Source organism: Mercenaria mercenaria, chromosome 17 (genome assembly GCF_021730395.1).
Source record: "Mercenaria mercenaria strain notata chromosome 17, MADL_Memer_1, whole genome shotgun sequence".
Taxonomy (NCBI): Eukaryota; Metazoa; Mollusca; class Bivalvia; order Venerida; family Veneridae; genus Mercenaria; species Mercenaria mercenaria.
Genome location: NC_069377.1, coordinates 10159033 through 10171771, shown reverse-complemented (window position 1 = coordinate 10171771; position 12739 = coordinate 10159033). Strand labels below are relative to the sequence as shown.

At 34.9% G+C, this 12739-nt stretch overlaps 1 protein-coding gene across 8 annotated transcripts in view; it reads right to left on the bottom strand.

Annotated features, from left to right (window-relative positions):
* The window catches only part of LOC123536740 (dihydropyrimidinase-like), a 75705-nt gene that overhangs the window by 7570 nt on the left and 55396 nt on the right, over window positions 1-12739 (bottom strand). For 6 of the 8 annotated variants that reach the window (XM_053528978.1, XM_045320121.2, XM_053528981.1 and 3 more), the window contains 7 exons: window positions 9462-9582; window positions 5274-5430; window positions 4314-4455; window positions 3430-3513; window positions 2642-2821; window positions 1895-1981; window positions 1266-1473 (listed from right to left, as the gene is read on the bottom strand). In XM_053528978.1, coding sequence (XP_053384953.1) covers window positions 1266-1473; window positions 1895-1981; window positions 2642-2821; window positions 3430-3513; window positions 4314-4455; window positions 5274-5430; window positions 9462-9582 — 979 coding nt within the window. Of the gene's footprint in view, window positions 1-1265; window positions 1474-1894; window positions 1982-2641; window positions 2822-3429; window positions 3514-4313; window positions 4456-5273; window positions 5431-8588; window positions 8710-9461; window positions 9583-12739 lie in introns of all 8 variants that reach the window. The other 2 variants (XM_053528979.1, XM_045320123.2) reach the window with 2 other exon arrangements.

The window sequence follows — 12739 nt, the reverse complement described above, 5'->3', positions numbered from 1 at the left end:
AAATGCTTTGACCTAGGATCACGAAACTTAATACTGAGGTTGATCATGACCAGCAAATGACCCCTATTGATTCTGAGATCAGTCGGTCTTAGGTAAAGGTCACATTTGATACAGAGGTCACAACTGGTAAATGAACCATAATTATTGATTTGAGGTCAGTACGTCAAACATCCAGTGCACAGTGACTGAATAATTTCTGGGCATGAAATTTCGTGGTTTTGGTTCAAAACAGCAATTTCGTGGGGAAATGAATTCCTGGATTTCAACTTTTGAACATAAAATAAATGGGAATTTTACTTGTTCGTTGGGATAAAATTTAGTGGACTAACTCAACCATGAGATCCACGATAATTAGTCCACCATGGATATTAAAGATTTCACAGTACTCCTTTCTGAAGCGACCCAAACCCAAGACTACTGAAGAACAAATGGCAGTACTTTGTATCACGATCTGTGTAAATGGGAAACTCCCTAAATCATTATGAATTAGTACCTAAAATTTTCCTTTTAATTTTCATTTCAAAATCTATGTCAAAAACAAACAAAAAGTTTGGCTGTGTGTGTACTGAAAAGTGACTAAAACTGACTTTAGAGATTTCTGAGAAATACAAACGATATGGGTCAATGGAAATTACCAGCTACACAGTTCAAATTACATGCTGATTCATTCTTACAATGTATTCAAGCATAGCATTCAACCATACATGTATTGTTTGTTTGCATTAGTTAACCAACATTTTCAACTGTACTTTTCCAAAAGCAGAATTTACAATCTCTATGTTAAGGAACCCTCACTAAAGGGAAGACATTAATTAATGTATTTTCTGGAAATGAAAATTTAGTGTTGCCTACAGTTAAGTTTAACCTATTAATTTAACACTGAATGTATGGCAGGTACTGAATTATGTTACCTATGCTCGATGACTGCTTCTTTGATCTATGACCAGTATTTAACACTCAGTTACTGATTTTGGACGAGGGATTTTGAAAAAATTAAGTTCTCAATGGATTCAAATCTGCTACATAAAAAACTTAAGGTGTCTGCTTCAGAGTTCCTCTAAATTTACTGGACTTACTAATAGAACATACCTAATAGAGAAATGCTAATTGGTTAAAGGTCTTCTCACTATGAAATACATCAGATGAAAAATTAGATGAAAAATTTTCACGTTACACATGTAAAAAAAAAAATGTCATACACAAAAACTCAACAATGTCCTCATAGCTTGTATAAAAGAAAAAGCACAAGGCAGAATATTAGCTACCACTGAAAGAAAAGCTAGAGTCCTGTTGGTTTCGACCTCCAGATCTTGTTGGCGGCCTGTTGTGGAACTGATCCGATGTGTCATCACCCATGACTACATTTGTGGTTTTGTTACGATGCTGGGGTGGCGTCATTTCTACACTGTTCATCTTCACCTGTGTGACAGGTCCTTCATATACTTCTCTTTCAACCTTGGCTGGTTTACGGGCCTATTTTTGAAATACAAAGCTGTTGTTTGAACTCTGTACATAACATTATAGTCAGTTTTCCTAGTGTTTGCTATTGTTTTTCACTTTTTCATGACCTTTGTGTCCTACCGTAAATATTATTTTTGCGGCAGAATAAGACAAGACGTGAAAGCTCACAAGTTATTGTCACCTATGCAAGTAAGTGCTGCATCTGAGATTATAGATGGCAAAAAGAATCCTACATTCCATGTGTTATCAATATGAAGAGTAAAATGAGATCTAAAACTCATTTTCAAAGAAATATGGCAGGTTAAATTTTCTCAAATAGAATACTGCAGATGGGTCTGTTATATTAAAGATTTTATACACATTAAATTTATAATGAAAATGGATGCTAAACGTAACAAAACCAATAAAATTCAAGAAAATCTATATGACTTACAACTTCTCTTGCCTCTATTCTTCCATACACTGCTTCCGCATTACATGGGGTGGGGATAAATCGACCCTGACCTTGGGTCACTCTCAACTGTAAAACACAAGGATCACGTTTATTTTAAATTCAAATATTATGATATCAGTTTGTATAATTCTCCAACCAACCAATTTAATTTCACAAACACCAAGTTCAAATATCTTTCAGTCAAACAAATCTATAAGATTCAAGTCAAACAAATATATAGCATAGAGCACAATAATTTCATCTCAATTTGCACCGTGCTAGGTCATATAAGAAAGGACCTTTGTACTTTCTAAAATAATAAAATTAAACTGTTGTTACTTGAGAAACTTACTTACATCCAAGCCTTAAGCAAAATTTCTAAGTTAAAAATAAGTATATTTTGACAAAATATAAGCTGGTTATGCTAATTGCCTTTCCAGGTCACCTCATGATGCAAAAGTCCTGCATGAAGTTTGAAAGCACTCTGTTAGCATTACCATCAAACCAGAGCAGTCAAACCCCCAGTTTAAGGACCATCTCTGAACAAAGACCAATGGTCTGTAAAGAACACCAGTTTCATTTCCCATTCAAAATAGTTTATGGGTAATCAAGCCAGTAAATTAATTCCATGAAGAGGGTCTCCCAAAGGATAGTCTTTTTAAGTAGGTTTGCCTGTATAAATTTGTAAACAATATGAATAGGCTTTAAAATTTTGTGAACAAATTAGTTCACTAAGACATCACACACCTGTCCCTCATCCACGACCACATGTCCGTTACTGATCACATATAATGGTACTCCGTGGCAGACCATGCCTTCAAAGATGTTGAAATCTACAGCCTGGTGGTGGGTTTTAGCAGAGATTGTACGTGTTTGCTTCGGGTCCCAGATAACTATATCGGCATCGGAACCTACAGCAATCCTTCCCTGTAAACATTATTATACCAGATTTATATATATATTTATAAATACAACAATATACATATAGTAAATGCCATCAGAAAAATGTGAGTACAGTATGATCCCAATTTCAAAATGTCTATTCTATTTCGAGTCATAGGATTCAATGATATAAGTTAAAATTGAAAATTAAAGAAAACTATCCATCAATTCTGTAAGACTGGAAAATCTTTTCATGAAAAATGATTTCTTGCTTAAACTTTGTCAAGGTGTCACTCAAATGTCATATCCACTGAGAAAGTGTATTCCTATGTAATTAGTGCAAAAATTTGCGTATGATTTTAAGATATATAAATGACGTTAACTGACTGAATACATTCCAGCTATAAGAGCTTTCTATTTGTTTTATTAGGTTTTATGTCCATCTGGACATCCAGCTACTATCAGTCTGTAAATGCCTCTTCAGACATTAAGTCCAAAATAAATTTGCACATAGGTAGAACCATCAACCTTCCAAAAGCCAGCTTGATGGCTTCCCCAAATGAAAGATCTATTTCCCATGCAACGTTTAGCAACATTTACTGGGAATGAGGCTCCAAAAACAATTTTCTTTGAAACTGAAAATTCTAACTTACCTTCTGAGGATATATGTTGAATAATTTAGCAGCATTAGTACTAGTAACAGCTACAAATCTACATGGGTCCATTTTACCGGAATTCTGAAATCCACAAAATAAAATAGATAAGAAAGTGTAACAGAATAGGAAGATTAAAGAGTGTTTCCTGTACAAAGGTTGGTGATCTGGAGATGCGAGTTTACCATGAATTTTATTTAATAAGAAACAGTATGTACGTCAGTAGTCGTTCTTAAGAAGTGTCATTAGGAATTTACTGTGAAAGCATTAATATTTGTGGGGGACCAAATTTCGTGGATTTTGTGGTCGAGTCAATCCACAAAATTTAATCCCAGTGAACAAGTAAAATTCCCATTCACTTTATGTTCAAAAGTTGTAATCCACGAATTCATATCCCCAAGAAATTGCCGTTTTGACCAAAACCACGAAATTTCATGCCCATGAAATTAAATGATATCACAGTATATCATAAATGTTTTATTAACAATATTTATTCTAATCATCTTTACTTGCAACTGTTCTTTAGCGATATTAAAAGATAACTGCACTAAAAATGTGCATTTGTATTATGAACTGTTTGTTTGGTTTGGAAAATATCATTACAGGCAAAGGCAAAAGGTACGCTTTATTTAATGTCACATTACAGGGTTTTTATACATACTTTTTTATACATACGCTATTATTTGTAAATATAGTTCATAAATCAATATACAGAATTCATTTATTTCTACTAAAATTGCAATTTATCTATTTCTTGATATATCGTATAGAAAATGTTTTTGAGACAAAAGTTGTGATGGGTCTTTTACAGACAAGCAATATATTCTAAAACCTACAAGAGTAGTTTTTATGCTTTTTTCGAGAAACCGAAATCAATTACGTACCACTCCTTTTTCCCAGATAACAGACATTCTATCTTCTACACCATTTACACCATTTGGAATCTTTCTAAAATCATCTTTTCCTAACGCCTTCTGATCCGCATTGAATGTACAATTGTCTGTTCCCGTCACTTGTAAATCACCACTATAAGACACAACAATACAGTACAACACAGCTTTGTAAGACAGAATAATATTCTGTTCAAGTCCAAACACATTTACTGTTACCTATTTGTGGAGACTTTCTATGAAGTCATTAAAGCTGCATACTAAATGTGAATCATAATAATAAAATGTGATTTTTTCTTTCATTCTGAAGACCTACAATATAATAATTTCCATTAACATATATATGCCTGAGCTTTTGTGGACTGTTTCTAGCTTTAGATGTTTGTTTATGTAGGGTTTAACGTCGCACCAACACAAGTATAGGTCATATGGTGATTTTCCAGCTTTGATGGTGGTGGAAGACCCCAGGTGCCCCTGCATGCATTATTTCTTCCAAGTGGGCACCTGAGTAGAACCACCAACCTTCTGTAAACCTAAGTTAGATGGCTTCCTCACATGAAAAATTCACACCCTGAGAGAGGCTGGAACCCACATCGGTGAGGGGCAAGTGATTCTAAGTCAGCGACCTTAACCACTCGGCCATGGAGGCCAGCTTTGAATGTAGCAAAAATGAAAACAGATGTACTTAAATTATTGCAATGCAAATATATTTTTTTCTGTATTTGGTACACGATGCATAAGTAATTTTTTTACTGAAAATTGATTTACTTTCAACCAGCCTAGTTTCTATGAAGTATTCAGTTTACCTGTAATGCTGTGTGTTCTTTTTCAAGCAAAAGTAACGATTAATGCAAAGGTTATCTTGTGTATGCAAATTACTGTTACAATGTCTTCGAATAGAAAAAACAGTACAAACAAAAAATAAGATATATGCAATGAGAATGAAATACATACTTAGCTAGAAGATCCATGAGATAAGCTGGTGTGGTTGGGTCAGGTCTAAGAGGTGGCCCCATCACATGACCTGCTGCATGTCGCCAACATTTGTTCCATTGATGGGTACCATCTGTACCAAGACTAGCGGCAATTGGTTCACCAAATACTACACATCCTGTAATGTATATCTCTCATTTGTAAACCGAGTCCAAACTAGAAATGTGTCCACTGGACACAAACACCCCCTCATGTAGTGTAAAGGCTTAAAAAATTTGTGGCCGCAGTGATTCTGCTTGGTCATTTTAAAATCCCATAATGCACAACACAGTTCTTGGGATGACACAGGCACAGACAGACATAACACTACATGCCCCGAATTATAAATAGAAGAGGCACAACAGCTGAAGAGAGTGCACTTGACTATTGGTTTAAACAATATGTATTCAATATAATTGCAGTTGCTACAATGTTAGATATATCAGTAGGAAGCTTATAGCTTTTTTAGAAACTCTCTCCCAACCTTGACTAATTAATGATTTATACTGAAATATCATATATAGCTGGAGAAACTTGAGCTATCACTGGAGTGATTAATATCTCCAATGTGGATGATGACTTTGAAAAACAGTTTAATTTTGAGTCAAATCCATTTAGTATTAACAGAAATAGTGCAAAAGTGCATTAAAATATTAACCAGAATTTCTAAGTATGAAAGGGACTTGATTCATGGATTATTTCTGTCAGATTAATGCACCTTGTGTCAAATCATGTGGGTGGTGATATGGAACAAATATTTTAAGTTTGAATCAAATCCTTGTAGTAATAAATGAGATAAAGTGAAAGTGCATCAAAATATTAACAAAGTTGTTGATGTGGAGAAGGACACCATAAGGAGTAGAATAATTCTCCACATACTACATATAGTTGAGCTAAAAAGGTTTCCATGTCATCTATTTAACTGAAATGCATATTAATCTTTTGTTTATTAAAGACTTAATACAGTTTTTATTTGTATCAAAAAGCTTCAAAATAGAGTACTTAACGAAATCCCATAGAAGGATATTTCTGATTTTCAAATAACAAGTCCACCTTAAACTAACAAACCAAAGCCCAAGTATATGTTAGGTGAAAGTCACTTGATTCATTATTAATAGAAAGTATTCTCACACTGTAAACCAGTGAACAATTTCCAATGGCGCAAAATAACTGACTAAAATGTTTGGAAACCTAGATTAATGAATTAACACGATAACTGGCTATTACTGCCTTAGTCAAATTTATAAACTAAATCATACATGTGATAAGTTCAGAATCCCAAAACTGGAGGTTGGCCATTTTTCAGCTGGAGTTGGGGTCTCAAAACTGGAGGTTTTTTATCGACATAAATTAAGCGCGCGGACACATAACTGGAGACAAAATCCAATATTTTTGGCCACACAGTAATGTATACACCAGAAGAAACAATCCTCATAACTCTTGATTTGAATTTTGACAGCGTTATGCCACTTTTTAACTTACATTTTTTGTTAAAGTTTTATATACATGTAATGTCTAATATCTCTGTTACATTCAAAGCTATTGACTATTATGCCCCTTTTACTGGCAAAGCTTTAATTCAGAGTCAATCACTGAGAAAAGTCGAGCATGATGTCTTACCTTACCCCACCCACTTTCGTATAAAAATACTGATGATTTTGACATGAAAAATAGAGAACAGAAATGCATCAACATGTATTTACCCTTACCAAAATAATGTTGATTGATGTTATCAAATAAATGAGTGTGTATTTTCATCCAATTTTCAAAGAAATAAGTCCGATTTTAGTAAGAAATTAATTTGGTAAACATTGGAAGAAAATGGCGTAACTGCAAAAAGGGAAATAACACCCCTGTTCTAAAAATAGTAGTGGGTTGGTTTTTCTAACAATTATTTATGTGATTTTATTACGGAACAAAACTTTTCTTTGAATAATTAAAATTCATTTCAGTTAGGAATTATTTCTTATGACTGGGAGTTTTTTGCTTCAAACTGGTAAAACCTGGAGCCTAATTGGCATTGAAAATGTGCCGATATTACAGGTGGAAAAGGCCCTGCTTGTCTAATCCCTTATCAACACAAACAATTAATAATTCATCTGTGAAAAACAACTCTTTCCTCCAGCTACATGTGTGTCAAATATGTATAATACACAACAGTCGGTGACACTTTGATTTACTGTGTAAACATGTTTGGCACTCCTCGGTAATTATCAATTATAAATAACCCAGTCTTAATACGATTTTTTATTTTTTTTTTTATTTTTTTTTTTTTGAAAAGCGGGAGAAATATGGTTTTGGTCGGGAGACGGGAGGCAAGGTGAAAAAATCGGGATTTTGACCCTCCCGCGCGGAAGATCACATGTATGAACTAAATGTGTGTCCACAGGATACTGGTGCCCTTACATACAGTCACTGTACAGTCATATGTAATGATATGCTACTTGCTAAGGCCAAAATTAAAAACATGTTTGTTTGCTGTCTCCCTACCTACCTGCTTAAAATACTGCGCCCCAAAAGTTTTTATTGGACAATGCTGGTCAAACTTTTTTTTAAGTTTCGATATGACAAGTGCCGCATATATTTCAAGTAAGCAAAATAGTAAGTAAGAAAGTTTAAATTGTATTATTTATTTAATTTCATCCTTTTATACAACATAAAGATTTGTCTTATTTTTACTGAAGAAATATTCTGTAACAAACGATCATATATCTACTGGTAAAAGTATAATCCCTCCACCAAACAAAAAAAAAACTGCCTAACTACCTACCCAACTTTAAAAAGAAGGGTCGGGAGACAGCAAACAAAGACTTTTTTAAATGTGGCCTAACAAAGCCTTCTGAACTTTAAAATTACCTTAGGGTAGGGCTGTCTGTTGGGGTGGGAGGGAGCTTTATGCATATTTGTGACCAAGTCAAGTGCCATAACTCTGGTCTGGATGAGTGTAATCCCATACAAAACCCCAGGTGCACAATTCCAAAATGTTGAATAATATTCCTATATAGTTTCATGACTCTAATACTCTACCATACAATAATTGTTGAAATATGCACAACACACTTCCATTTGGAAAGGTCTAAGTCAGGAAGTGGGGTTAATCACATTCAAATTCAATACACTTTCCCAGCACTTCCCATGAAAAGAAACTTCAAGATTTTACGTTTGACTTTTCTGCTAGGTTAAACTTTTCTCTCCCTCACATTTTCTGTTTATCACTTTCTTCTGAATTTTCTTTAAAAAGCAAACAAACATTAAAAACCTCTACCATACAATAATTGTTAAAAACCTCTACCATACCTTTCCTCTTGGCATCAGCTATATTTTGTGCTGATGTTTTACTCATGACTTTAACTATGTACAGTGGGCAGTTAGCCTGGTTGGCAACAGCTATAGCTCTGTTCACAGCTTCACCTTCCACCTACAAGAACACAGTCACATGGACAGCTCCCATTAATTCCTTCTCTTGTTATACACGCTTTGACAAACAAGTGTTATGCTCAACTAAAAGAGACACTACAGCATGCTCGTGCCCAAGCTAGGGTGCAACGTAAAAAAGAAATACACCAAGCATGAAGTGCTAAAAACAACATCTGTCTTACCTCCACCATCCAGACAATGTCCTGTTCTGCATTTAATTTGTACAAGCCCTTTTCTGTCCTTTTAACCTTGGTATACTGTACCTAGTAATCAAATCTACTTTATACTCTTTACTCACCAATAACCATCCAAACCTACTCCTGCAGGGAAGGCCCTAAAGCCTACTTAGACTGTACTCTCATCAACCATGGTTGCTGTTGATGTATTTGGTCATCCTCATCAGCCAGTGAGATCCATCACAAATGACTGGTTCCTGTGTAGTTTTCTGCACACCTTATGACCAGGAACAAGCATGTTCAGGTCTGACCTTTCCCCTCAGCAGTGCAGTACCATAGTAAATCAACAAACACACTTCTACTGCTACAAATGTCAATCAGCTTCATATTTTTTGTGCCAGATGAAGTAAACCCATGTGTCCCTAGAGGCTCTAGGACAACTTCAAGCTGTCTGAAACTGTGTTTCCTCAGTTTGAAAGAATCCATACCAAGGGGAGACTGAACATACTTACTGTATACCAAACTTACCTTTCTGAAGCAAAGGTTTCAAAAATACTATTGTTAATTTAAACCCTACCTCGTTTACGTGCTGCACATACAACATCTGCGGAGGATTTGCTCATCACATGTACAACATATAGCGGACAGTTTGCCTGATTGGCCAACATTATGGCACGATTTGTGGCCTCAGCTTCTACCTACATACAAAAACACAACATAAAACCATTCACATGCTCTGTACCGCTAAAACTCTTCATACAGAAAGTTTTTTGAAACAATGAGTTTCTAAATCTATTTTTAATTTCACTGCTGCTTTTCTACAGCATTTCTCTAAAGAGCTCAGACCACTGAATTTCAGACAAGAACTGCTGTAATTTGTTTTTATAAGCCTGTAATTACCGTATTTTGGTGTGTATAGGTCGCACTTTTTCTACCCATTTTGCTGCCTGAAAAAGTTCCTGCGACCTATACGACAGAACATTGCCAGCAGTTTTTTTTTCGGGCCAATTTTCTGACCGTAGCTCTCGCAAAATTACATGCATCTGTTACGAACGAACAAAATGGATAAAAAATATCAATATCGGCGGCTTTTCAACCAATAGCGGTTACTTTCAATAAAATATATCGTAAATAACCCATACAGACTATTAAAATTAGGAATGACTTTAATTCAAAGATGTTTTTGCAGTCTGAATTACGTTTGTTTCTACTTTCGTTTTACTGGACGCCATTGACATGTACTCAGGGTTGGATAAAATCCAGACAGATCCGTCCTCCATTCCAAACATTGTTTATACTAATTCTTAGCGTATTAAAAAACTTGAAAGATAATTTTTTACTTTTGATTTTTAAATAAAAGAAATAAATCCAAACAGAGATATTTTGTTAATCTTTTTACTCAGAATCAAAAGAACGCGGTTAATTACATGACACGGAAAGGTGTTATAATTGCTGTGCAAACAATTCACACTTAAACTTGCATGATAACAGAATGTAAACGCAAACCGTCTGCTGCCAATTTGTGTTAAAAAGCCGCTTTTCTTTGATGTAGTCTGTTACCGATACTACTGTTGGTACGAAACGGTTGGGAACGAAAATAACACTGTCTGATTTCCACCAATCAGGTTCTGATAATGATTCAGTCCGCGGCATCAATATGGCCGCCGCCATAACTTTTTTGCCGGTAAATATTAAATATTGCTGGGGAAAAAATCCGAAATTTAACTGCGACTATTACGCTAGAAGTTAAATTTTCCGACCATTTCCAGAGCAAAAATTAGATGCGGACTATACATTACCACGACCTATACACACCAAAATACGGTAATCGACAACCTCTCCATACGTAATAAAGACGGAAGACTAATGATTTTTGTTCACTGTCTATAGTTGTCAGAGAGAGAATTTGACATGCTGAAGCAGGTCTTAGCTGTCTATTTTTAACTGAAAAATCTTACATGAAGATCAAATTATGCTGAATGTCAATATATTTCAAATGACATGTATAAATATATACATGTAAACTTTCTATATCCTGGTTTTAGCGTGTGTGTATAACTTTTCCCCAAATTATAAAACTACTGTTTAATCCACATTATCCGTAATAGGTTTTTGCAAGGGGAGGGGAGGAGGATAAAAAATCTTTTTTTTTTTTTTAGAAATTGTTAGATGGTTTTGCATGGATACGTTGCTTTAATCTAACCAAAGATATTCAACTATCTATTCAAAGATAAAGTCAAAACTATTTAAAAAGTTCTAATTCACCACCCTCAGAGTTCTTTGAAATGATGTACGATATTAATGGTAATGTCTTATTGAGGATTAAGGAAAAAAAACCTTGTTTCAAGAAAGTGGATCAAACAGCAGACTAAAAATAAATTCCAAATAAAATATTCTAATCCTAGGCCAGTAAAAACTGTATGCGTATCTTCCTTTTTTTTTCACGTGTTTGCTAGATATCATAAAGCTTCATGAACAACTAATAATGAGTTTGTACTGGCCTTAGATCTACTGCAAACATTAAAATGAAGAGTGGAAAACTGAAAGACACCAGATATCAATTGCATATATACTTAATGCAGTTTTTATGATGTGTTTATTCCCCCATTTATAAAACTTTTATTGTTTCTGTCTAGGATCAATAGTGGGTAGTCTCATTTGGATGATAGTTATTTCCATTTTCTAGCATGCAATATTTTTATTTGATAAAACTTATTTGAGCCGTGCCATGAGAAAACCAACATAGTGCGTTTGCGACCAGCATGGATCCAGACTAGCCTGCACATCTGTGCAGTCTGGTCAGGATCCATGCTGTTCGCTTTCAAAGCCTATTGCAATTAGAGAAACCGTTAGCGAACAGCACGGATCCTGAACAGACTGCGCGGATGCGCAGGCTGGTCTGGATCCATGCTAGTCGCAAATGCACTATGTTGGTTTTCTCATGGTGCGGCTCATTTTTATAATGGTGTTAAGTATACATCACATATCTGGTAGAAAATGTTCACAATATCCACCAAATGAAACCAAACATTCCCCCAAACAAAAGCTATCCATAAACTGATGTATGCTCCCCAAATATGTACTGTATTTGTGTGTTCCAATAACCTTCATAGGCTACAAACATTGTTTTTGTAAATATAATGGGCAGTAAGGTTACTGGGGGTGGCATATATACTGGGGTTTACAGAAGTACAAGTATAACCAGATGGCATGCCCATTTTTTCACAAATAATCCTGACAATATTTGCAAGTTAAGCTGTTCACTTAAAAGGCCAAATACATTTCACTTTGTTCATAATAAAGGATGCAGGTGCATTTATTAGGACGACCATTTACACTTTGATATACATTAGTAAATATATGTGAACTTTCACTTCATAGCAAATGAATTTCCCTTTCTTTGGGCTTGAATTATCCGTTCAGCAAAGTATAGAAATTTGTAAAATTTTCAAGGACTATAAATCTTGAACAAGGCATGATTCATGTATGTCCTGAAAATATATGTAAGTTCATGTCACAGTAATAAATTTCTGCAAGTTGGCACCAGATGTCTTGAAAACTGAAGGAAGGAGTTATCCCGAAAAGGTCTATAAATGTACAAGAAAAAGTTCACTAAAATTTTAAAGGGCAACAAGTCCTACACGTGCTTGGTATTTTTGTGTCCTGTTAACATATGCAAGTTAATGTCATAATGATACATTTCTGTAAGTTTGGGCCAAATCCCTTCAAAACTGGTTGGAGTTATCTGGACAAAGATTACAAGACGCATGGTCAAGTTGCCAGATGGAGAGACAAGGCTGTCAACTTTATCCTACCCCCAACCAAAACTTTCAGAGAGCATAAAACAGTCAATGT